Source organism: Narcine bancroftii, chromosome 6 (assembly GCF_036971445.1).
Source record: "Narcine bancroftii isolate sNarBan1 chromosome 6, sNarBan1.hap1, whole genome shotgun sequence".
NCBI lineage: Eukaryota > Metazoa > Chordata > Chondrichthyes > Torpediniformes > Narcinidae > Narcine > Narcine bancroftii.
In genome coordinates this window covers 7,737,203-7,764,697 of record NC_091474.1, presented here as the reverse complement: position 1 = coordinate 7,764,697, position 27,495 = coordinate 7,737,203, and the positions used below count along the sequence as shown (strand labels likewise).

At 40.3% G+C, this 27,495-nt stretch overlaps 1 protein-coding gene across 4 annotated transcripts in view; it reads left to right on the top strand.

Moving 5' to 3' along the window:
• LOC138735659 (DEP domain-containing mTOR-interacting protein-like) overlaps nucleotides 1–27,495 on the top strand; it is a 55,968-nt gene that overhangs the window by 5,240 nt on the left and 23,233 nt on the right. For all 4 annotated transcript variants that reach the window (XM_069883811.1, XM_069883815.1, XM_069883812.1 and 1 more), the window contains exons 2-6: nucleotides 7,205–7,383; nucleotides 15,176–15,299; nucleotides 17,261–17,439; nucleotides 19,994–20,176; nucleotides 22,894–23,034. In XM_069883811.1, the coding sequence (XP_069739912.1) occupies nucleotides 7,205–7,383; nucleotides 15,176–15,299; nucleotides 17,261–17,439; nucleotides 19,994–20,176; nucleotides 22,894–23,034 (806 nt within the window). The remainder of the gene's footprint in view (nucleotides 1–7,204; nucleotides 7,384–15,175; nucleotides 15,300–17,260; nucleotides 17,440–19,993; nucleotides 20,177–22,893; nucleotides 23,035–27,495) is intronic.

The window sequence follows — 27,495 nt, the reverse complement described above, 5'->3', positions numbered from 1 at the left end:
GTCCAATGGTCTACTTATGTACAAGGCAAAAGAATGTGGAACGGACTTCTACCAGAGCATGCTAATATACTGCACAATGCCACTCGGGTGTGGTATGTCACCAGCATAGCTCCTTGTGGGATGTGGGCTAAGATCAAACCTACCCATTGAAGAGAACCTCCTAAAAACAAAAGAGGAGAAGAAAGTGAAGAAGTCCAAAGAACAAGAGAAAGAAAAGCAAAAGTATTACTTTGACTGAGGAACAAAAAACCTACTGGAACTCCACACTGGTGACCAAGTAAGGCTAAAAGACAAAACAAATTTATGGACTCAGAAGGGAACTAGACTAACCATCCAACTTGTGTATGCCCTGAATGATTTTGTATCTCTCAGCCTCCTATATTCCATGGGAACAAAACTACAGCCTCTCCAGCTGAATGACATCTTTCCTAGAGCTAGGCAGAATTGCGCACAGTTAACCAAGTGCAGTCGCACCAATGTGTTGTATTGTAACATAATGTCTCAACTCTTTTACTCGGTGCCCGGACCAAAAAAGACAAGTAGGGCAAATGATGCTTTTGCCTTTTCTACCTTTGTTTCCACCTTCAAGGATCTAGGCACCTGTACCTTCAGATCTCTTGGTCTTACTATTTATTTCCATCAGCTATCAAATGTAATGCCATGTTTCAAGGTTCCATTTATTGCCACGTAATAAGGTTGGCCATAGTGGTTAACACAATGCTGTTTCAGCGCGAGTGACCCAGTTTCAAACACTTCAAAACAGATCTCTTTAAAATGCCAACACTCTGTTCAAGCCAGACAGTTCAGACTCCAAGTGCCTTTGCACAAACTTTGAAGAATGCCTTTAAGGACTTCACAAGTAGGTGTTGATTGGACTTGCTGAGGATAAATGTATTATATTTTTTTGGAAAGCAAGAGATGAATGAACTTGGAAGATTAGGTCTGGAGCTGCAGTCTGCCTGAGTGCATTTGGCTATTCTAAGAGGGTCTTGTGGGTTTCTCTGAGTGTGAGAGAGAGAATTCAGTTCGACAGTTCAGTAGCAACAGCTAGGACTGGAACAGGACAAGCTGGCAAGCTTGTGGAAAAACCCCATTTGGAAGATGGGTTGTTACTTCTTAGTTCAGCCTGGTCCAGCCCTTGTGGTCCATACAAAAGGAGAGGACTGGCTGCATAATATTTTGCTTGAAATAAGGGAAACAAAAAGGAACTCTGTGGTGACCTGAAAGAAAGAGGTTATCATCTGGAGAACCCTGATGGGGCAAGTTTCTTCAGCAAAACATTGAAGTGGCTGATCGAAAGAGATCAGTTGTGGGTGTCCAATGAGCAACAAATCTCTCTCTGAAAACTGACAAGAACCTTCCTGAGCAGTAACCATTTACCTTTCAAGCACCAAAGCCTGGTGAACTTTATAAATGCTAAATTCTGTGCGCATTATAAGAATTACCTTCAACCAGTGAACTTGGAAGAGTGAGAAGTGAGATGGACTTGTGAATCAAAGAACTTTTCTGAACACACATGCGCGCGCACACACACACACACACACACACACACACACACACACACACACACACACACACACACACACACACACACACACAGGCTCAATTTAAGAAAAAGGAATTCTGTGCCATTATACTGAACAAACAGGCCCTCAGAACAACAAAGACTTGATTAATGGAGGATGTTAAAAAGATGAATAATTGCTTTCTAATCAGTATTTACAATAAAATGTTGTACCTATGCATGGCAATTGAAGGACATTAGTACTGTTTGAAACTGTGGGAACATTTTTAAAGTGGATTGTAGTTGGGAATATTTAAGGTTTATCAAATGGTAGAAAAGAGGGAAAAAATTCAGGGCATTCACTGTCAGGAAATTCCTGCTGGCCACTGCATCAAATGGAATTGTAATTGGAAATTGGAAATATAATTTTCCATTTTGGACTTCACCTTTGATATAATTTAATTTCTCCTGTAGAAATACTAATTCTGGCATTGTTTGTTCTGCAGGGTATCTCATGCCTAATTAGTTTTTTAGGCTTTTGTTAAGGGTATGGGCAACATCAACAAAGCTGCATTTACTGATCATGCCCAGATGTCTTGCAGTCAGTAAAATGCATCCAATAATAATACTGCTTGAACAAAAGAAATATTGACCATGTATTTTTAGCATTGTATACCTTAAAATATCTGCTGAAGGAATAAACATGTGATGTTGAATTTTTGTTGACATTAAGAAGGGAGCGACATTGCTCTATTTACAGTTGACTGAAACCACTGAAGCAATGGGTAACTCCAAGTAGACCACCTGTGAAATGTTGGAATTAAACATGATTCCTCTCTAATTCTACTTTTTAAAATTTTTCAAGTTTTAATATCTATTTGGATTCTCTTAAATTGCCAGTTTGATTTGGCTTTAATAGCGACTTTATTAATGCATTTGCAGGAGGTCAGAATTTATTTCAATGAAACAAATCATGAAATTCGGGGTTTTGCGGCTGCATCGTAGTGGAAGCATTCATATTGTAACCATCTTACAAGATTACTGTAAAAGAATTGTGCACAAAAAGTAAGGCAGTGTCTTTGGTTCATTGATTATTCAGGAATCTGATGGCAGAAGGGAAGAAGCTGTCCTTGTGTCGTTGAGTGCTCATCTTTAGGCTCCTGTACCTTTTTTGCCAATGGTAGCAGAGTGAAGAGGCCATAGCCTGGGTGGTGGGTGGTCTTTGAGGATAGAGGCTGCTTTTTTTTTTAAAAACATCGCCTCATGTAGATGTCCTCGATGGGGTGAGGTCTGGTGCCTGTGATGTCGCAGGTCGAGTTAAAAATCCTCTGGGGTTTATTGAGAGTTGGTGCCACCTTACCAGGCAGTGATGCAACCAGCCAGAATGCTCTCCATGGTACACCTGTAGAAGTTTGAGAGTATTTGGTGATACACCAAATCTCCTCAGGTACCTCACAAAGTCTAGCCGGTAGCGAGCCTTCTTTGTGATGACATCAACATGGAGGCTCCAGGTCAGACCCAGGAATTTGAAGTTCTTGACCCTCTTCATTACTGAGATGGTGCTCCACTTGTGCCCACATCTCCCTCACCAACATTCGGGGCCTCAAAGTGTTCTTCCAAATGAAGCATTGCTTCACTTCACCTTTGAATTTTCAGGGTTCCTGTGCTCCCTTCGTGGTCTCCTCTACATCAGAGAGACTGGGTGATTGCTTTGTTGAGCACCTCAGCTCTGTCCACTGCAATAGCATGGATTTCCCAGTGACAACCCATTTCATTTCCCCACCCCATTCTCTTGCTTCCGTGTCCATCCATGGTCTCGTGCCCTGCCAGACTGAGACCACTCACAAATTGGAGGAAATCAGCACTTTTACACAGACGGTGAAGGTTTTAAGAGATTTTCTGCTCCGGTTATTACGTTAATTATGTAAATTCCATCCTGTAACATTTCCACTGGTATCCCTACACATTTTTGGGGAGCGGCTACAGTCAAAAGTGACCGCAGCCATGGGCCTAATGAATACATCGTCACTTATGATGACCATGTAGTAATGATGTGTGCTGGATGTAGGTTGCACGTCCGCGACGGTGTCCACTCACATTTATCAGAGAGTTTGCCCTCTGACAAACTCTTCAACACAGGAAGGCTGTGTAAAACGAGCCCCTGTGAAACAACCACATTGGAGCACACTATGCTATTTTCATTTTTGGAATAATTCAGCTGTTTCTCTCTGTGTGTCTCTCTCTTTCCTTTCACAGACCCAAAAACTAACCCTTCCTCCCTATCAGTTCTCACCTTTCCTCCTATCATATCCAATTAATACCTTTTGACTGTTGGTCTGTTCACCTCCCTGTCCAATTCTTCCCTTTTCACAGCTTTTTTTATATTGGTTTCTTGCCTGCTCTTTGCTTGCACCCCGAGGAAGGGCTCAAGCCCAAAGCGTCTTTTTACCTATCTTTTTACCTCCTGTGGAAGCTGTGAGGGCTGATGACTTCCTCCAGCATTTATTCGTTTATATTTCAGTACTTTAATCAACCTTGGTGTGGTCAAAAAATGCCTTTTATCCCAAAGCAAGAATAGTGGATAAAGTTTGGTCACATGATTCTGTGTAGTCAACGTCATTAGGGAATGGAGTGTTAAGACAAATTCTAAAATGTTTCCAAACAGTTAAAATGTGATAAATGAATAATACATTAAGAGCCCGAAACAAAAATATCTCAGGACATTTAAATAAGTTCAAACAATTAAAAAAAATACTGATACTGACATCCTTTCATCCATATTTTCTCTAATGGAGGAATCTAAGCTGGTGATGGTTGTGAACATGGTTCCCCTGGTGCAAGCACTGGGAACTGATGCTTCATGTTTCCATTGCTGGGTTTTATGAGGTGTTTGACATCAGAACTTGGATGAGTGCTGGAGTCATGTGCTTGTTTACACATGTATGGAAATCATGAGCCTGTGCAGAGCCACCAACGTTTCCCCAGAAAATCCAGACCTTTATATTATTCTATTGACTATTTTTATTCCACAGCATTATTTTGAAGTTTCTGACCTGTTTTGTTAATGCTTTCACCAGTTATTAAATGCACGAATAAAACTTGTCTGAAATATTTCTTTATATCAAATTGTTCCCTTCGTCTTTTTATAATTATTCATTTTCTTTGACAATGCTCGTGCCTTTTAAATCTTTGTAGCGACATGCTTGCATTTTCAATTTAGTTAAACAGAATTTTTTTAAATTTAGTTAAAAAGATCTGCTGAGTTTCTCCAGCATTTTTGTGCAATGCACATGCCTTTTTCAATACTCTTTTTTTTCCCCCTCCAGTTTACCTATATAATTTTTATATGACTGGTTTCCTCATCTTAAGTTTTGCTTTATTCTGTCAATGAAATTAACTGATTGACGACATCAAGTATAATCTCACAGACTTTATTTCACATGATGTATTGTGGAGATTAGACAGCAGATCCACTGCTTACCAACTTGGAAATCTACTTCCACAAATTGAGGGACTGGGCAGATCCATGGCAAATGCACTACAATGTGGATCAATGTGAGGTTATCCACTTTGGTAATACAAACTGGAGGGCAGATTACTATTTGAATGGCAATAGATTAAGAGATGGGGAAGTGCAGAGAGACCTAAGGGTACTTGTCCACCAGCCTCTGAAGGCGAGCATGCAGGTACAGCAGGCGGTTAAAAAGGCAAATGGTATGTTGGCCTTCATATCAAGAGGGTTTGAGTCTAGGAACAAGGATACCTTACTGCAGCTGTACAGGGCCTTGGTGAGACCCCACCTGGAGTATTGTGTGCAGTTTTGGTCACCTTATCTAAGGAAGGATATTCTTGCAATGGAGGGAGTGCAGAGGCGATTCACCAGGCTGATACCTGGAATGGCAGGAACGACTTAGGAGGAAAGATTGCGCAAATTGGGATTGTACTCGCTGGAGTTTAGAAGATTGAGAGGGGATCTCATAGAGACCTATAAAATTCTGGCAGGACTGGACAGAATGGATGCAGATGGGATGTTTCCAAGGATGGGAAAATCCAGAACCCGGGGCCATGGTTTGAGGATAATAGGCAAACCATTTAGGACCGAGATGAGGAGGAATTTCTTGACCCAGAGGGTGGTGAATCAGTCGAGGCAGGTTCATTAAATCTATTTAAGAGGGAATTAGATCTATTTCTTCAGTATAAGGGTATTAAAGGTTACGGAGAGAAGGCGGGGACGGGGTACTGAACTTTAAGATCAGCCATGATCTCGTTGAATGGCGGAGCAGGCTCGAAGGGTCGAATGACCCACTCCTGCTCCTATCTTCTATGTTTCTATGTATACTTATAGACAGACGTGTGGAAGACATTAAGACCTTTATTTCATTTTTTTTTGCATTAAAATCTCTTTTAGCTAATATGAGGGAGAAAATGTCCTTGACTACATTTAACGCTACAACTTAGTTTCAAATAATCTGAAGAATACATCAATAACCACAGTTAGTGTCCTTGAGTTCGGTTAAAGCTGAGCTTCTAAATAATATCTCGCTGTATTAAAATGGGCTGTTCGCCAACTATGTTGGTGTCAATGTCAAAGTTGTCAACACAAACTTTCTTTCACAGATTTATGTGAGTGACAGTGTCAATTTTCATAAAATTTCTTCCACTCATTATCCTGGAAGTTGCACGGTTCTTAGTTTAATTCACCCAGGGAACCTAATTTTAGAGTGATTTATTTTGTCCTTGGTTGGAATGTTGTGAACCAGATTTTTTTTGTCCAAGTTATCCAGCTGCATTCAAAAGGAATGATAGGAGTGCAGGATATTTCAAATGTAGTTTCAATATACATTTCAGAATATGTTAGCAAAGATTATAATTTGGTTCCAATTCTGCAATAATACATTTCAGAATATGTTTGCTAAGATTATAATTTGGTTCCAATTCTGCAATATTGCTTAAAACAACACAATATGTTTATGCTACTACAGATTCAGCCTGTGTACACAACTTTTTCCCAAAAAGTATTTGGAAAACACTTTTGCACAATTTTGAGTATCATGGTTTTGACAATAAACAACAAAAAAAATACAGAAAAGAGAAAGGAAACTTAAAATGTCGAACTGAGAATGGTTTCTGAGGAAAAAATGCAAAATATCATTGAATTCATTAAAAACTAAGTGCACTTCAGCTCTAAGTTAGTGATCACACTGGTTAATATATATGAGTTTTATAGATTATTCTGTATAATGATTATGAAACAAACATTCGACAATAAATATTCTGAAAGTCTTGCTGCTATCAATAATCCAGCACCATTGATTGCCTTTAAATTAATTTGTCCATCAATATCTTCTCATTTCTTTCTTAAACAGACTTGAACCTCATTTATTTCCCTAGATGTATCCATGTATGAAATGTGATGTTAAATAAAAAATCTTTTCAAGCAACGTACATTTGTATCTGTTTTAGTAATTTTAGGAGCTTTCTTTTGGTTGTTTGTAACTAATTCTGATTTATTTTGCTAATGAGGAGCTCTCCCCCACCCCAGAAACTTTGTCAATAGTACAACTTCTTAAAATAGCATTTATTTTAATTGTTTGTGGTAGGATGAACTGATTTCAACTTGAAATTAAATTGGCAATCAAATTTAATTGATACTTAACAATAATACTGATAAGTTCTAATATGCTCTATTTTGTTTATCAGGCTTCGTCTGCATGATGGAAAATTAATCAAAGATCGTCGCTATAATCTACAAACCTATCCCAATTGCTTTGTTGCAAAAGAACTAACTGATTGGTTGATAGACCATAAAGAAGCACCTGACAGGGAAACAGCTATAAAACTTATGCAAAAGCTAATGGACCATAACATCATTCATCATGGTATGTTACTGTATAGCAGTATTACAGCAAATGTGTTTAATACCAAAATGAAGAAGACTAATTCTCTTCACAGTTGTGTCATTAAGACCAAAGAGTCGAATGGAGGATGAGTGATTTGGGCTGAATATCATTGATTAACCCATTTGCAGTCCATTATATTTGAAGATTTTCTCTTTGTATTATTTCTTGGGTATAAATTAATGCTATTAACATCTTCTTAAGTGATCCACTGAGATTGAAGAAGACTTGCTTCCACTATAGTTACAAGAATTCTGATGAGGATGATGAATCCAATGAGGGATGTGCAGCATTGAAAGGTGTAGATGTTGTGTACTTATTCTGACACACCATCTACACTTGTCTGTTCCCTTGCCCCTTTTACATAGCACTTGAAAACCAGGTATTGCCTGCCTTTTGAGCGCTGTGTGAACGCAATGATTTGGGGGCGGGGGTTTCTAAACTTACCAGGCTTCAATTCGGCAAAGGTAGATAGTATCACAGGTGAAGCGTATTGATGCAGGACTGGTCTAAAAGGGTGAGCTGTGTTTCCATGCTGCTTTGCTACACATTCCTCATCTTTTGCTTCGGGAAGCCAGCTTGCTGTGTGAAAGGACTCATGGACCCGGCTTTTCTTCTGTTCTGTGTGAACAACCAAGCCAGATTCCGGAGATGGCAATAACATGGCTTTTCAGTGTAAAAAGGGCTCCTGTTTGTCTTCAATAATCTGTATTCCCTGCAGAATATTTGCACGTTCTCTTAGTGGCTGCATGAAGCTCCTCTGATTGTTTCAGTTTTCTCTCACCCTTCAAACTCTATTGAGTGTAGACCTAAACAAATTGTTGGTCATAAGTTAACCCCTTCATCCCAGCTCTAAATTCTGGAACAATTTTTTTAAATATTTTAATGACCAGTTCAAATCTCTTGACTCTATTGAACTTCAAGTATGTTTTAATAATTTTTTTTTTGCATTGATTTTCTGCCAAATCTTGCATTAGATTTCTATGCTTCTCAAAATCTGGCCTTTTGCAGGTCCCTGGATTCCATCAACCACTAGGGCCAAAATTTTGGAATCCTCTCTTTGCCACGTCTCTTTATCGATTTCATTCATTTTTAAAAAAAAACTTTGCTTTTAGTTAAATGGAAAGTCAACCAAGAATGGAGTGTTGTATCAAAACTACCTCTTCTCATTGCAAAGAACAAAGCACACAGAACTGGTACAGCTAACTCTTTATTGAACACCAAGTTAACCTGCTTTCAACCTCGGAAGTGGTCTCCGCCCAACAAAGGGACGCATCATCTTTTATACACTCAAGTAAACAAGTCGAACTAGAAGATTATATCATTGTTCTACATAGAAGGTAAATTATCATTACATACAAAGTAAGTCACACCCCTGGTAGCCCCCTCCCCCTTATTCCTGTATCAAGGTTGAATAATAAGAAATCTGTGTAACATTTACTCCACATTCAGCAAAACCAGGCATTTTTTATCTGCATTTTCTGCATTCCAAAGCCATCTGTTGGTGTCTTATGAAGGTCGTACCAGTCTGTATCACATTCATGGAACCTCACCTTAATTTCTCGGACATTGGGCTTCCATTTTGTGTTTTAATTCACTTTAATACTTCTAAATTATTTTGCTATTCACTTTAATACCACAGGTGGACCAGGCTCAAAGAGTTGGACCATATCCTCCTGCTCTCATTTCTTGTGTTCTTCATTGCACATTCACTACATTACGTGACAACCTTCTTACATCGAACTTGTAAGATTCCTGGACATTAATAGACAGGGGTAATAGTTTTTGAATACATTTAATGTTATATTTCAACAAAGTTATTTTCAGTTATCTATAACCTGTTGGTAATGAACTGAAATCTGATTGAAGATTTTTGAGGTAAACTATTTCAAAATTTTGTTAGTCAAGCTGAATCACCTTCGCACTTTTAAGGAAGATGTTTTAAATAATATTTTCAAGCATTGCCCTATATTATTGTCAGAGACATGCCATTGACTTTGAATGGAAACTAGATTTTTTTTTGAAAGTGACACCACCAAAAAAAAACCCAAAAGGTCTAGAAGTAAAATATTAATAAGGTTGGAAGTTTAACAAAATCTTTGAAAGGAGCATGTTTAATAATATTTAAAACAATCTCGTGGGTTCCAGTGAAATCTCAGTGAATCAGGGCAGTGAACAGTTCCACTGTGCAGATGAAGCAGGAGGTTGTGATCCAAATGATCTATTCTGGGTGGTGGTGGGAGCTATGAGAGCATCATTAACCTCATTCCCTGAAGTTAGTGAGGATGAAATTGATTAAACCCAGACTGTGATTCCCATTTATGAAGTTTCCTTGTGGATCTCAAACGAAAGTAGATTGAACTTCAGACAAAAGTAGATTGAACTTCACTGTGATAAACACTGAATTATTCTTTTTTTGGAGGAAATCTGGGTACACATAAAGAAACATTCCAAATTTCTACCAAAATTTGTCTCTAGACGAATCCATTTGCAGGACTTGAAGGTGCAAGATGCCTTTGGGTGTTCCCAGTGATATTGCTGATGGTAAATGCCCATTTGACATCACTTACCCATTTGGGACCTGTGAATATAGTGGGTCCTGAAATAACCATTGTAGCAGCCTGGCATACAAAATGGCCGACCGTGCGGACCTGGGGATGACACCTGCTGTCACCCCAGATGACCTCCTGCATGACGGGCAGATGCAGAAATGTAGTGGGAATGCTGGCCAATCTCAGGCTGGAACTCTGATGACAAGGGGCCCTGACGTCAGCGCCTGGGGCTGACTAGTGCAATAAACCTGTCTCAACTTCAAGGCTTTTGAGTGCACGTCATTCTTCTCCACGCCCGCGTAGTGTGAAGGCTACAAACTCAAGATTTGACCCCATCTCCTCCTGCCAGGGAACCCTTTTTCACTATTTTTATTGAAGTTGAAATTCCATGTCAAAAACAAAAATACAGAGGACAGAAAAATACATAATAAGAAATGAAAAGTACAGAGTTCACTAGACTCAGATCATACTATTTTATCCACAGTACTCCGCATTCTTAATCAAGCAAAGTATATTATAATAATATTTTATTATAAAATAAATAATTTAATCCCACTACCAAAACCAGAGCTGTTTGGCAAAGAAAGAGAAAAAAAGAATTCCCTGTTTCAGTAATAAATTACCTTATTAGCCAACACCTCTGCATTAATACCAAATCAGAGATTTTGAAAGTAATTCAAAAAGGGTCCACACAATGTTTGAAAATTTAAATTCAAATCAGATATTGAGTATCGAATTTTTTCTAAATTTAAACATGACATAGCGTCACATAACCGCTGAGTCTGAGTAGGTGGAGCACCATCCTTCCATCTGAGCAACACTGCCCGTTTAGCTATAAGAAAAGTAAAAGCTAATAAATGTAAATGAGATGCCATTAGAGTTGTGCCACTCTCTCCAACAATACCAAAAAAGGCAGTTAAAGGAATAGGTTTAAAATTTACTTTAAAAGTACAGAAAAAGTTTGAAATACTTCCTTTCTGTATTCGCAAGATTCGGACATGTCCAAAACATATGAATTAGTGAAGCATCTCCATTGTATATCTGTCACAACTACTTCTTTTTTCAAGTAGATATCATCTTTAACTTCTCTTCCAAAGACATTTTCTACTGTCCCCTGCTTCAGTAATCTCCTCAGACACTTTCAGGTCTTCAGCTTGACAATCCTCTCTCTGACCTTGATTCTCTCTTCAATTACTTTTTCAGATCTTGATCCTCTCTCCAACCATCTCAACTGACTTGGTGTCTCTGCTTCAATCCACTGTCCCATACATTTTTGTCCAACTTTCCTCCTTCTCTCCACACCTCACATTCTATCCCATTATCCATGTTTCTTTTTCCCTCTTCTGCACTTCACACCTTACAAATGCTGGAGCTGGTGGAATAATTTATGCTGTGTAGAATATGCTCTGTTGTGTCTCATGATTGAGTGCCATTTAACAGGCAAAGCTCTGCGATCCTATGTCCAGAGTTTGGATGCCGGTGGATTAATGGTTTGCAGCTAGCTGCATTTTCTCAGTGCAAATTAATTACCTTCATTTACAACTTGTGATGTAGCACTAAAGTACCCGTATTAAGATCATTCTGACTTCTGCACCTTTTTATTGTAACTGATTTCTGCATTGACTGTAAGTGCAAATAGTTAGAACTTTTATTTGTGATGGTTCAATTAGAAACTAAATTCCTCTTGAATGGAGATTGCAATAATTTTTTTTTGAGTAGATATAAATGATTGAACATTGTAATGGTAGAAAGCATGAGAAAGCTAAGGATTGGATTCACCAAGTTATTTCAGAACTACTTTTTAAATAATCATTAATTGAGTTTAGTTCAATGCCACCTGATATGAAGGTTATTGGGACACAATGGAGATTGCATTCCAACACCCGTGAGGAATGTAAGGTCATTGGGAAGTATATTTCTGTTGCTATGCACCTTTGCACAATAAAAGTCCACAGTGAGAACTTGGAAATGAAGGCAATTGAGCCCAGTATATTTTTCAGCCTTTTAAAATGAACGAATAGAAAATTGTGCACGATGGGAATTGACCGTTCTGACTCTGGACTCTGGCTAGGAATTGACCGTTCTGACTCTGGACTCTGGCTAGGAATTGACCGTTCTGACTCTGGACTCTGGCTAGGAATGGACCGTTCTGACTCTGGACTCTGGATAGGAATGGACCGTTCTGACTCTGGACTCTGGATAGGAATTGTCCGTTCTGACTCTGGACTTTGGATAGGAATGGACCGTTCTGACTCTGGACTCTGGATAGGAATTGTCCGTTCTGACTCTGGACTCTGGATAGGAATTGACCGTTCTGACTCTGGACTCTGGATAGGAATTGTCCGTTCTGACTCTGGACTTTGGATAGGAATGGACCGTTCTGACTCTGGACTCTGGATAGGAATTGTCCGTTCTGACTCTGGACTTTGGATAGGAATGGACCGTTCTGACTCTGGACTCTGGATAGGAATTGTCCATTCTGACTCCATTCCTATGCAACGTTCCATTTGTGTGAAACTTTGGTTAGGGAGAGCTAAGTTGTGAAATATACTTAAAATATTCTGAGGGAGTACTAATGCACTGTGTCATGATATTTAGAGATCTTTTTGACCTCGGCCTACCATTCTACTTAATTTCCCTTTAATAGTGATAAGCTTTATATTTAGGAGAGAAGGATATCTTTAAAGATATTTTCCCAGTTGAAGTTACCCTTGATTTTATCATCAATAGAATTTTGATAGTATAACCAATGCCATCAGTGAACATGGTACAATAGTTTGTGATTTGTTAGCCAACTTTTGTAGCATTATCAACTTTATCTTTTCACCTCTGTAGAAACAATTTTTAAATATAGGCAGAAGACCAGATCTTTTCCTAAAAATTAATACAGTTGTATCTGGATGCAGCTACTTCTACTTTATTATAGAACATAGGAAAGAAAATCTGATGAGGTTTCCACTAAAGACATTTATCTGGTGGAAATTTATTTGAAACATGAACTGCTGAAGATTTACTCTAGGCAGTTACAATCAATCAAGTGATACAGCTTTTTAATCATCCACCTGATTCAGAGACTGATTTGTCACCAAGCCTTCTTAAGAACATGCCTCCACTACAACAGTACCTACACAATGTGCATCATAAATTGGTTGATATTCTCAGGTTGAGAAAGGAGCTACATAAAAGTTGACACAGTTAGCGTAGTGATTAGTGTTAGGTCTGCTTTGTTCATGAATGAGTGAGACAAACACCAGGCTGAGTCGAAATCAGGGTTCTTTGTTCTTTATTACCGGATTGTAACACTTGCGACTAACCATGTTAGTCGGAGAATGCATTCTGCCGTTATCAGCAAAATGGTGATTTTTTATACCCTTGGATACGTGCTTAGAACATGTTAGGTCTGCTTTGTTCATGAATGAGTGAGACAAACACCAGGCTGAGTCGAAATCAGGGTTCTTTGTTCTTTATTACCGGATTGTAACACTTGCGACTAACCATGTTAGTCGGAGAATGCATTCTGCCGTTATCAGCAAAATGGTGATTTTTTATACCCTTGGATACGTGCTTAGAACATGTTAGGTCTGCTTTGTTCATGAATGAGTGAGACAAACACCAGGCTGAGTCGAAATCAGGGTTCTTTGTTCTTTATTACCGGATTGTAACACTTGCGACTAACCATGTTAGTCGGAGAATGCATTCTGCCGTTATCAGCAAAATGGTGATTTTTTATACCCTTGGATACGTGCTTAGAACATGTTAGGTCTGCTTTGTTCATGAATGAGTGAGACAAACACCAGGCTGAGTCGAAATCAGGGTTCTTTGTTCTTTATTACCGGATTGTAACACTTGCGACTAACCATGTTAGTTAGAGAATGCATTCTGCCGTTATCAGCAAAATGGTGATTTTTTATACCCTTGGATACGTGCTTAGAACATGTTAGGTCTGCTTTGTTCATGAATGAGTGAGACAAACACCAGGCTGAGTCGAAATCAGGGTTCTTTGTTCTTTATTACCGGATTGTAACACTTGCGACTAACCATGTTAGTCGGAGAATGCATTCTGCCGTTATCAGCAAAATGGTGATTTTTTTATACCCTTGGATACGTGCTTAGAACATGTTAGGTCTGCTTTGTTCATGAATGAGTGAGACAAACACCAGGCTGAGTCGAAATCAGGGTTCTTTGTTCTTTATTACCGGATTGTAACACTTGCGACTAAACATGTTAGTCGGAGAATGCATTCTGCCGTTATCAGCAAAATGGTGATTTTTTATACCCTTGGATACGTGCTTAGAACATGTTAGGTCTGCTTTGTTCATGAATGAGTGAGACAAACACCAGGCTGAGTCGAAATCAGGGTTCTTTGTTCTTTATTACCGGATTGTAACACTTGCGACTAACCATGTTAGTCGGTGAATGCATTCTGCCGTTATCAGCAAAATGGTGATTTTTTATACCCTTGGATACGTGCTTAGAACATGTTAGGTCTGCTTTGTTCATGAATGAGTGAGACAAACACCAGGCTGAGTCGAAATCAGGGTTCTTTGTTCTTTATTACCGGATTGTAACACTTGCGACTAAACATGTTAGTCGGAGAATGCATTCTGCCGTTATCAGCAAAATGGTGATTTTTTATACCCTTGGATACATGCTTAGAACATCATCATATCATTACTTGTCCAATGACTAAAACTGTTGCTATCCTTTCCCTGCTAGCTTCCTGCCTCTCAATCCATCAATGTCTCTCTTATCTTGTAAGTACAAGGATGCATTTACATCTTGTTACAGCCCTGTACATTCCCATCTCATGATGTTTTACCTAACAGGAGTACAAGGACACCTCCCCTTCTTGTTACTGCCCTGTACAGGGTAACTCCCTACACATTCCCATCTCATGATGTTTTACCTTACATTAGACCAATGCTGTTACAGCACCAGCAACTGGGGTTCGAATTTGGCAGTCTGTAAGAAGTTTATATGTTCTCCCCATGTCTACGTGGGTTTCCTCTGAGGGCTCTGTTTTCCTCCCGAGGTTAAAAATGTATCTGGACGAGATCAATTGGTGCAATTTGGCAGCATGGGTTTATGGCCTGAAAGGGCCCGTTACTGTGCATTTTTTAAAATTAAATCCATAAATTCATGGCATTATTATAATCATTATTAGAATGATAATGACTCTTCCACAGTGAAACTAAGCATCGGAAAATATGTTCTATTTTCAGTTTGTGATGGCCATTCAGAGTTCAAGGATGCCAAACTTCTCTACAGATTCCGAAAAGATGATGGAACATTTCCTTTGAGCAAGGAAGTGAAAGTGTTCATGCGAGGTCAAAGCTTGTATGAGAAGTGAGTTTCCAATAAAATTCACTTTATTTATGCTAAAATACTATTTGGTTTTGGCAAAGCTAAGAGGACTCTCAACTTGGAGTTGGAAGCTTATGAACTCAAATTGTTGTACTCAAGTGTCACCTGCACCAAATATAGTGAAACACTTGGTCTTGCATGCTATCCATGCAGTTCACTCAGACTTGTGCTGGTCATACAATAACAAACAATACTACAGAGTGTAGCGTTACAGCAAATCAAAGAGCATAAGGTCGATAGAAATGTAGAATTAAAGCAATGCTTGGTGATTATCTTTTACCAATGACAGAACCATTTAAGAATCTCATGACAGCAGGAAAGAAACTGTCCTTCAATCAGGAGGTTCATGCTTTCAAGCTCGTATATCTTCTGCCTGATGAAATGGAGAAGAGTGTTTAACAGGGGTAAAGTGTTGGCAGTTTTCCTGAGAAAGTGGGAAGTATGCAGGGGTAGTTGGTTTGCGTGCTGACCTGAGCTGCATTCACAACTCTCTGCAGTTTCCTGCTGTATTGGGCAGAGCAGTTTCCATACCAACTCAAGGTGCATCTGGACTTTCAATGCTGATATGTATTTTTTTTTTAAATTGGTGAGAGGCTTCAAGTGACTAATCTGAACTTTAAATTCTGGTTCCCTCTGTACTCCTGAGTACACATTACAGTTCTTCAGTGGTTTTAAAGTGCTTTGCAATGACATGATCAGAGTATTACCACAGATTTCTTCTCTCTTTGTGCTTATTCAAGCGGATTAGATAATATTTTTATTCATAAATAAAGCTTGTATCTGGTTGTGAAATTAGAATAGAAACCTCTCAAGATTTAGTCATAGCTGCAAAAAGAAAAGACCTATTGATGTTTACTCAAAATTATTTTCAAGAACAAAACATGAAAGAGAAAAGGTTCCATTAATGGCTTCAGTTTCGGCTGAGCAGTAACCTCTTTGTCAGAAGATTAAAAGAATCAAAACCAATTTCAGTATAAAGCTGAGTACTATATTGTTGGAGGTACTAATTTTTGTAGAAGATGCTAAAATAAATCCTCTTTCTATGGTTGCATGTCGTATTTACCGAAGCACAGGAAAGCTGTTCAGCATCTTGGTCAAAGATCTGGATTCTGCCATTAGCAAAGAAGTGAGAGTGCTCACCATTGGCCTTGAGAATGACTGCTGGAAAGTTCCAGTTATCTTCGTCGTCCGGGTCCCATTTTCTTGCATTGGTCGCTGTCAAGCATCAATTCCTGACTCCCAGCAACAGTGATGTCATTAAGCCAGTTGAGCACCAATCGCTTGAAAGGATTATAACTATATGCAAAACTAGAAAATTTTTTAGTTTGGGGTCTCAAATTTCTGCTCAAATGTTGATTCCACTTGGAACTGCTTTAGTTTATCTCCACATTTCTGCAGAAATGTGCACGTTCTGACATTTGCCAATCATTGCTGTCATTCTGGCTCTGTTCCGATGCTGGTGTTTGCAGTGGAGAGCAAATGACTAATGGTTGCCATCTATGTTATCACAAAATCTGCTTGTTGAACCCTATTAGAATAGCTTTGGTAAGTACTAATCTAATTCGGAAACTGGTGATGAGCTTGCGCAGCTTGCTGCTACCTGGAAGCTCTGGTCCATGTTGTTCATTCAACATGTATATACAACACGGCAACAGGAGAGCTGGTTCAGACTGACGAGCAGAGTTTTGTGGGGAAACACTTCACATATTGTAGAAGTTGCTCAACTTGGTTTGGGCTTGATGCTTCAAGGTGTTGTTTGAATGTGATCCAAAACATTCTAACCCAAGAATACCATTATAAGTTATTGGAATACGTCGCATCATCTGGTTTGAAAGTTGTTTAGAATGTTCATGACCATCTCAAAAGTGTTCCGGACATCCCATCTTGAAAATCTTATCATTTTGGCTACGTACATCTCTACCCTGTTGTTCTATTGTTGACAGGCTTACTAATTCTGAGAACACAATCATGAAATTACAAGAAGAAAATGGAGTGAAATACCAACGTAGCGTTTCTGGCTGTGAAATTGTTGACTGGCTGATAAAAGAAGGGGAAGCTTCTTCGAGGAAAGAAGCAGTGGAGTTATGTAGAAGGGAACTTGAACATGGAATTATCCAACATGGTGAGGACTGACCCTTTAGTAGCTGTCTAAATATTATACTGTATCTATCTTTTAAATATCAAACTTTTAATTATGGTGCCTTTAAATTTGTGTACTCAGCAACTTGTATCTTGAACTTTATCAAATACTTATCATCCGTTATTCCTCATTAATCATGGACATCCAATTTAACTATAAATGCTGCAGTTTTTAAGAGTTGCTTTTATTTCATCAATCTTAAGGCTTCCTCACATTTTATATTCACATCATCCAAACATAATGACCTAGCTCTGATAGTTTTTAAATGTTTCTGTGTGTCCCTTACCTCCTCCAATCTATTTGTGGCACAGCTCTCAGCTCCTTCTGAAGTTCCCACCTTAGTAGCTGTCTAAATATTATACTGTATCTATCTTTTAAATATTAAACTTTTAATTATGGTGCCTTTAAATTTACAATAAGCATTTTAAATTTGTGTACTCAGCAACTTGTATCTTGAACTTTATCAAATACTTATCATCCGTTATTCCTCATTAATCATGGACATCCAATTTAACTATAAATGGTGCAGTTTTTAAGAGTTGCTTTTATTTCACTCAATCTTAAGGCTTCCTCACATTTTATATTCACATCATCCAAACATAATGACCTAGCTCTGATTTTTTTTAAAAATGTTTCTGTGTGTCCCTTACCTCCTCCAATCTATTTGTGGCACAGCTTTCAGTTCCTTCTGAAGTTCCCACCTTAAAATGTTTCTCCCCTCCTCTTACAAATTGGCAACACTGTTCATCTGTCCAAACCAGAATTTTGAATAACATTCAGTGCCATGAACCTATGTGGCAAGTTTGAGCCTCTATCACTTTTGGGCTGAATGCCAAGAGTGCTTATATTTCGATAAACCTGCTTGAATAATTCATAGTGAGATGTGTGGCTGTTGACTGTCCAGTGTTAAAAGTCCATACAAAAGGAATATTGAAACCTTATGTAGGCATCAGTTATCCTCCTGATCCTATATGAGAAGAGCACAATTTATGCATTTATAATCCAAATATTCACATGAAATAAAGAAATAGTACGGACTTTGTGAGAGGGTGCTCTCTGTGATCACAAAGAGATGAGAAAGAAAGTTCCTCAGATTCAGTATACCCAACCTCCTGAAACCCATCTGTTCATAAAATGGGAAATGTTTGGGCTTGAGATGAGTTGGGTTTTGCATTTCAAGTTAGGTGCTTTTGGACATCAAACATTAATGCACCATTCTGTTCATTTCATATTTATTTCAATAAAAACATGATTATGAATATCAAATTTAGAATGATTAAATTTGACCATGAAGGAAAAGGAAAACCACAACATCCCAGTTATGTGCAGAATAAAAGTTTAGATCCCACACCATCTGTAAAGAGTCTGTACGTTTTCCCGGTGTGAATTTCCTCTGGGTGCACCGGTTTTCTCCCACCTTCTTAAAAATGTATGTGGGTTGAAGGTGAATTGGATGTAATCGGACAGCATGGGCTCATGGGCCAGTGGGGTCTGTTACCGTGCTGTACATCTAAACATAACAATTTATAAAAACATTATTTTGGTGTTTTCAGTTTTGTCCCAGCATGGCAGGTTTAAGCATGTCTCTAAGCCAAATTTGTTAACTTTCTGTTAAGGTAGGGGAAGTTTATTGCTCTAGAGCACACATGTCAAATTCAGGCCCGCGGGCCAAATTTGGCCCGTGATATAATTATATTTGGCCCGCAAGATCATATCAAATATGTATTAGAGCTGGCCCGCTGGCCGCCACGCCAGTATAAGCGCATGCACAGCTAACACTACAAATCCCAGAATGCTTTGCAAATGCGTTGGTGCCAGCCCGTCAGCCCGCTAATCCCCCCCACCTCCTCTCTTTACTTTCCTTAGCATCTGCGACCTGTCGCCAAACTCACATGTAATAAACCCCTTACGAAAAATGGCCAAACGAAAGACAGAAAACAGGACCTTTCAAGACAGGTGGGAGGCAGACTATATGTTCATCATTTTAAAAGACAAACCTGTTTGTCATTGAAGCAAGTTGTTATTTTTTTGACTTGTTGGCTTGTGAAAAAAAATACATTTAAAAGGAGCTTAAAGGCTATAGAGAAATATTATTTATTGAATATTTTATTTCTCATTTGTTAATGCTTCTTCTGGAAAGAGTTTAACCAAAACTATTATTAAACATTTATTTTAATAAGAAAAAGTTTAACATTACATATGTTGAAAGAAGAGAAAACATGCAGATGTTGAAAATTTTCAATAAATATTTAGTTTGGCCCACAACTTAGTCCAATTTTTAATTTTGGCCCTCTGTGAATTTGAGTTTGACACCCCTGCTCTAGAGTCTAGTCTATATTCATTAGGCACTATAATTTAGATATGACCTTTGCAGCCAAACAAGTAAGATTTTTGTTTTAAACCTCTGGATGGATTGGGAAGAAAGGCAAGTACGTTCCACAGTTCCAACAGTTGTTGCATACAAATATTGCTTGGGAATTGGAGGAGTCTAAAATAATGTTTGCTTTTATTAAGAAAATGATTTGTTGTTCTGCAGTCTCGAATCACCACCACTTTTTTGACAATAACTTACTCTACCACTTCCGCATAAACTTTCGCCGTAGAAGACGACTAACTGAGCTCTTGAGTGAAAACTCGTGGACAGCGCAGGAATCCCACGGCAGTCCCTTCTGCCTGCGAAAGCTGAATCCAGAACAGGATGGCTCCAGCTTTCTCTCAGGTGGAAAGATTTTCAAGTAATGCACACTTGTTTAACATGTATATAAATTGGTCATCTCTTTATACTTTGGCAAAATATGTTGCTTGTGAATGGTCAGTATTTTGAAAATATTTCAATGTATGTAGTTTGTAAACAAAGTTGGGTGATTTGATTGTCAGGTTAATTAATCTTATTGTTGGGAACTCCGTTCTTAGTGAACAAAAAACACTTAATTCAGGTCCAAAGTTCAATTCAAACTAGAGAATTTAAATTTAATTTACAAGGGAGGTTAGAAGATTATGTTGAGTAGAGGGGTAGAAACAGATTCAAAAGTGCTAAGATATTTGTATCAGTGGATATTCAAAAACTATCGGATCAATATTCACAAAAAGTGAACGTAAAAGTTATGGACCCTTTTCAAACAGGCCTCAAGCGTACTGGTGCCCAAGAAAAGTGTGGTAATCTGCCTACATGACTGTCGACTAGTGACACTGACATCCATAGTGATGAAGTGTTTTGAAAGGCTGGTGTTGAAGCATATCAGCTCCTGTTTGAGTGGTAACATGGATCCATTCCAATTTACCTATTGTAGCACATGTCTACGGCAGATGCCATCTCACTGGTTCTACACAAAGCCCTGGAAAACCTGGCAGGAAAGATACATACATCAGGATGCCTTTTATTGACTATAGTTCAGCATTTAACACCATCAACCCATCAAAGCTGATCAGCAAACTCCAAGACCTGGGACTCAACACTCCAGTGTGTAATTGGATCCGTGATTTCCTTACCTACAATGTGATGCGCTATCGAGCAGAAAGCAGACACAAAACAAAGTCTGTTCAACAGGCTTTATTCTACATAAACTTCCACAGAGCTGGCTGTGAGAGTGCAGTGCAAGCTCTGAGAAAGACCTCAAGGGGCCGGATCTAGCTTGTATCCCGGAGGGTGATTGGCAGCTGACTAGATGGGGCTTGGTCCATTCACGTCAGCTGATTGACAGCCGGCTAGGTGTTGCCTTTTCCTCCAGTGCTCTTCTGCAGGTACAAAGGTTGCCCCCTGCAGAAGGCTGGTGGTGTATCACCACATACAACAATCAGAGAGGATTGGAAAGAACATCTCCTCCATTAGTATTGGAGCACCATAGGGTTGCGTTCTTAGCCTCCTGCTCTACTCGCTATACACCTATGACTGTGTAGCTTGGTATGACACCGGGTCGGCGCCATAATATATGTTAAAGGGCGAGATTAGAGATTTTGAGGTGGGGGGAGGATGTGCTAGCTGTGACCTGTCTATTGTTAATGTCGTCCGTCCCTCTGCCATGGGACACGGAGGTGCTTTTTTTATTGGGTCAAGTGTCACTAGACCCTACTGATGCTTGACTTGTACTAGTTCCGCGACCAGGAGCAGGTGGAGAGGCCCTAGCATGTGTCAACCTAGACGCTACTGACACAGGAGGGAGTGGGGGCAGCTCTGACGGCCAGGGGTGGCCATAGGGGGAACAGGACTTCGTCTGGGGGGGGTGCAATGCCCGTGGATTCCCCCCTTGGCACTAATCCTGGTATGACAGCAACACCATCTATGGTAGTGTGTTGTATAAAAAAAGGTGATGAGAGTCAGCACACAGGAGGGAGATTGAAAACTTGTCCAAATGGTCCACCAACAACAACCTTGCACTCAATGCCACCAAAATGAAGGAGCTGATTGTTGACCTCAGGAAGGGAAACCCAGAGGTGTACAATCCAGAGATCATTGGGGGAACAGAGGTGGGGAGGGTGAGTAAATTGAAGTTCTTGGGAGTCACCATTTCGGAGGATCTTTCCTGGAGCCAACATGCTAAAGGCATCATGAAGAAACCACGTCAATGCCTCTGCTTCCTCAGCAGTTTGCAGAGATTTGGTATGACATCAGAAACACTGGCAAATTTCTACAGAGGTGTGGTGGAAAGTGTGCTGACCGACTGCATCACGGTGTGGTACGGGAACACCAATACTTCCAAGTGTAAAGCTCTGCAAAAAGTAGAGGTCACAGCTCAGTCCGTCACAGGCAAACCCGTTTCCACCACTGAGAACATCTACGGGGAATCATCAAGGATCCACGCCACTCAGCACACGCTCGCTTCTATCGTCAGGAAAAAGGTATGGGTACCACAAGACTCACACCACCAGGTTCAGGGACAGCTGCTACCCCTCCACCATCAGACTCCTCAACAACAAACTCAATCAGGGACTCATTTAAGGACTCTTACTTGTGCACTTTGCTGTTTGTTTTTCCCCCCCTCTCTGTATTGCACAGTCAGTTGTTTGCATTTTTTTTTTAACACGTGTATATTGAGCACATATATTTTTTTTTGCATTACCAATAAGTGGTAATTCTGCCTGCCTGGCTGGCTGGAAAAAAAGAATCTCAGAGTTGTATGCGACGTCATGTATATATTCTGACAATAAATCTGAAATCTTTGAACAGGTGGTTCTTTTGAAAACTTGAATGGCCATCTCTGTAGAGCAAAATTATATATTTATTTGGATAATTTGATCTCATCCTAAAACACACCATCAAGCTAGAAATTCTGATATGAATGGAATAAGCTGGTAAGGGATCATACCTAGGCATTCTTTCCCATTCAAAAAATGCATCCTCCATCAATAAACCAACAATTTTCCTGGCTCAGTCTTCCAGGATATTAGTTATGTAAATTCTGTGATAATGGAAGCCTAACTTCCTGTTTTAAATTCCAGTGCAAACCAACAAAGAAATCAAAGTGGTGTCAGCAGTCCGTCGGAGCAGCATCTCCTCAGCTGTCACAGGATCTGCAGCCTTTTACAATGCAACCTCAAGCCTTGCCTGTGTGCCTTCAGTGGAGTGCAACCCTAAATCAGGTTGGAAAAGACCAATTAATCAATTATGTGATACGCATAATGAAAGTACATTGAACATAAAATGATTGTCTCTGTCAAGCAGATGCATGCCAAGAATGCATATTGCAAAATTAGACAGCAGGCTATCTTTTGTTTCTATGTATTTGGAGAGGACATAATTGGCTGTGATTCTACAATTTAATTGTGTGCATTCCATTATCTTGCCACAAAGACAGAAGAATGTTCTGCAGAAGGACAATCACTGGAGCTATAACGCAGGAATAAAGGAAAGGACCACTGGTGAAAGAGTTTGACCTGTTCATCCTCTTTCAAGAGTTCCTTGATTAAAGATGATTGATTAATCAGGCTTGTTAGCAAAGTGCTTCATATGGAGGGCAGTAAAAATTAACACTCTTTCCCCTCTCACCAGACTCTGGATGTTGAGATTTGAAAAGTTGAGTGGGAGATTAACTGGTATTTGTTGATTAAGGATCTAAAAGGATATTGATCAAAGGCAACTGAATTTGTATGTGATGTAGATTAACAGTGATCATTAAGGTAATTCTCCTTTCTCTTCTCTTTGGCTTGGCTTCGCGGACGAAGATTTATGGAGGGGGTAAAAAGTCCACGTCAGCTGCAGGCTCGTTTGTGGCTGACAAGTCCGATGCGGGACAGGCAGACACGATTGCAGCGGTTGCAAGGGAAAATTGGTGGGTTGGGTGTTGGGTTTTTCCTCCTTTGCCTTTTGTCAGTGAGGTGGGCTCTGCGGTCTTCTTCAAAGGAGGTTGCTGCCCGCCAAACTGTGAGGCGCCAAGATGCACGGTTTGAGGCGTTATCAGCCCACTGGCGGTGGTCAATGTGGCAGGCACCAAGAGATTTCTTTAGGCAGTCCTTGTACCTTTTCTTTGGTGCACCTCTGTCACGGTGGCCAGTGGAGAGCTCGCCATATAACAGGATCTTGGGAAGGCGATGGTCCTCCATTCTGGAGACGTGACCCATCCAGCGCAGCTGGATCTTCAGCAACGTGGACTCGATGCTGTCGACCTCTGCCATCTCGAGTACTTCAACGTTAGGGGTGTAAGCGCTCCAATGGATGTTGAGGATGGAGCGGAGACAACGCTGGTGGAAGCGTTCTAGGAGCCGTAGGTGGTGCCGGTAGATGACCCATGATTCGGAGCCGAACAGGAGTGTGGGTATGACAACGGCTCTGTATACGCTTATCTTTGTGAGGTTTTTCAGTTGGTTGTTTTTCCAGACTCTTTTGTGTAGTCTTCCAAAGGCGCTATTTGCCTTGGCGAGTCTGTTGTCTATCTCATTGTCGATCCTTGCATCTGATGAAATGGTGCAGCCGAGATAGGTAAACTGGTTGACCGTTTTGAGTTTTGTGTGCCCGATGGAGATGTGGGGGGGCTGGTAGTCATGGTGGGGAGCTGGCTGATGGAGGACCTCAGTTTTCTTCAGGCTGACTTCCAGGCCAAACATTTTGGCAGTTTCCGCAAAGCAGGACGTCAAGCACTGAAGAGCTGGCTCTGAATGGGCAACTAAAGCGGCATCATCTGCAAAGAGTAGTTCACGGACAAGTTTCTCTTGTGTCTTGGTGTGAGCTTGCAGGCGCCTCAGATTGAAGAGACTGCCATCCGTGCGGTACCGGATGTAAACAGCGTCTTCATTGTTGGGGTCTTTCATGGCTTGGTTCAGCATCATGCTGAAGAAGATTGAAAAGAGGGTTGGTGCGAGAACACAGCCTTGCTTCACGCCATTGTTAATGGAGAAGGGTTCAGAGAGCTCATTGCTGTATCTGACCCGACCTTGTTGGTTTTCGTGCAGTTGGATAATCATGTTGAGGAACAGTGATCATTAAGGTAATTCTCCTTTAACTAAATGTTAAATATATATCCTTTAATGCTGCTAAGTACTGAAATGGTGTTTAATAAGACAACTGGTATGTAATTTTACATACAAAAAAAGTATTAAAATCCTCAAGGCACATCACCACAATATCTTTCATTCTTCTTTTCAAACCCCACCGAGTTTAATTTTGAGATCCCAGTTACTGAAGTCTGCTTGTATGCTCTGGGATCTTTGGCACAAGTATAAGTTCTAAAGTGCCAGGTGCTGGGATCAGTCTCTCACTGACAGCATATAGCCTTGGACTTTCTGATGTACTCTTGTCATAACTCTAGTGAATGATTGGGGTAGCAGCCTGACGATTGTTAATATTGTTCAGCTTGTTTTACCCAGAGCGCCAGCACTGATGTTGGGGGTCTATGGTGGCTCATCGCTGCACCCAGGCTGGTATGATGCATCTGGGTCTGGCATCACCTGGACGACGTGAGGTTTAAAGAGAGAAAATTTTATCTTGCCACGTAAAGCTAGTCACAGCTAAATTTTGCACATTTAAAGATGTTGCATATTTTTTTCATGTGTGGTCAATGTTATTCATGTTGATCTTATAAATCTATACTCAATTGGTTTGAGCTGTGATTACTATGGAATTTGTTACTCTTTTAGAAGGTCCAGGATTTGTGATGTTTCATGGGCGTTAATTAACAGCAAAATTTCAGAAGGTTTCTGTTTTGCATTAAAACAAAGTCATGACCAGTTTTGCTTCACTCATTAATAAGTCATTTTGGAACAATGTAGTTGACTTCTACCATCATTAGTAATTTATTAGATAGGCCTGTTCTTGTTCCTCTCCTCCCATCTACAGCCTCTGCTTCACCACATAATCGACATTGTAGTTTGATCACTACTTCGAGGTTTAACCACCCATGTTGAAGATCTGAAGGACTTGAATGTTCAGCTTGGATAACAATGCCCTGAGCTTAATGGACAAGTATGCAGCGAACACCAACATTGTTGTTCTAAGGGACGGTGAAGAAGGTTTTCACGACGACAACAGGATTTGGATGAACTGAGAAAACGGGCTAGGGAATTGCAGATGGAATGTAGCTCAGACAAGGGTTGACTGATAAGCGGCACCTTGGTAGATTAAACCTGTGAATGTTAGGGCCCTGGAGAGTGCTGTCAAACAAAGATTTGGAAGTGCATTTGCCTAATTCCATTAAATGACAGCACTCATAGACAGTTGTTGAAGAAGGTATTTTGTCATGCTTGCCTTCATCGGTGAGGGCACTGAGTATGGGAGGAGGGACATTGGCGGGGGGGTCATGGAGTGGTGGTGGAGAGGGGTTAGAAATGTGAGGAAGCTTATGAGGTGCATAGATAAGGTAAATAGTCGTCTTTATCCCAGAATAGGGAAATCTAAAGTTGGAGGTTTAAAGTGAGAAGGGAAAAAAATTAAAATGGACCTGAGGGGGTGCCTTTTTCCCCCAGAAGGTGGTAGTTGTAAGGAACAAGGTACCAGAGGATGCAGTAGAAATGGGTACCAATATAACATGTAGAAGACATTTAGATGAGTATGTATGTGTCCGATGCTCCGAAGAGTCCCGATACTTGGTTTCCTTGGACCAGTCTCCAGCTGTTTGCAGCTTGTGTAGTTCCTTCAGATGCTGAGCCCTCTCTGATCTGCTGCCATGGTTACTTCCCCGAAGGGTCATCTCCCAGGCTTCTCCTTATCAGCAGGGAGTGTCGTCCTTCTCTGGTGCCCTGTGGCTGTCCACTAATCCCCCTATTCTGCAAAAAAGATTGAGCTCTGTTATGATAAACTAATTTCCTGAAGCATATAAGAAAATGGCCCTGCACTTCACTAAACAAAATTCTCTATGAATCTAATGCAAACTGACAATAAACATTCACAATGAGAGTCTGGGGGGGAGAAAAAAATGGGACACTTCCCATATCAGGAGCCAATTCAGCATCCCAGCATTGCCTGTAGTCTTTTGAGGAGAAAAAATATGCTTGAAGGTCAAGAACCAAACCTTGCACAAAGCATAAACCATGCAACAGTGATTCCTGTAAAAACACAATGCTGAAGAAACTCAGCAGGTCAAAATTTTGTGGTAAAAATGCATGACTGGTGTTTCGGGCTTCAGCCCTTCATCAAGGTGTGGAAAAATGTCAGCAGGCATCCAAGTAAGGAGGGAGGTATTGGGGGAGGAGCATGGTGGCAAAGGCAGGAGGTAGCAGGTGGAGAAGAGAGGGAGGGCACAGCACTAAGCAAGGGGAGGAAGGATGGCTGGTGAATGGTGAGGGAAGGGGGTAGAGAGCTGAGGGACAGGGGGTGGGGGGAAGGGAAGAGCAGGTTAGCATGTTTTTATAGTGCAACGCCGCCTTGAAGGTGGGCAACAAAAAGTAAAATAAAATTGAACATACCTTTTTATGGAGGTCTATTAGGTGGACCCAGCGTTGCTTTCTTACTGATCAGTTTCGAGAGGCCATTTCTGGTGGGCTGGTGGAGATCTGTTCAAGCAGTCTTAGGACTCGGGCAGATCTCCTGCGCAATGTAATTAGCTACATTACGACATGCGGGATTTAAAAAATCCCGGTCCTGGGACACGGGATGATGACGTCATCATCCCG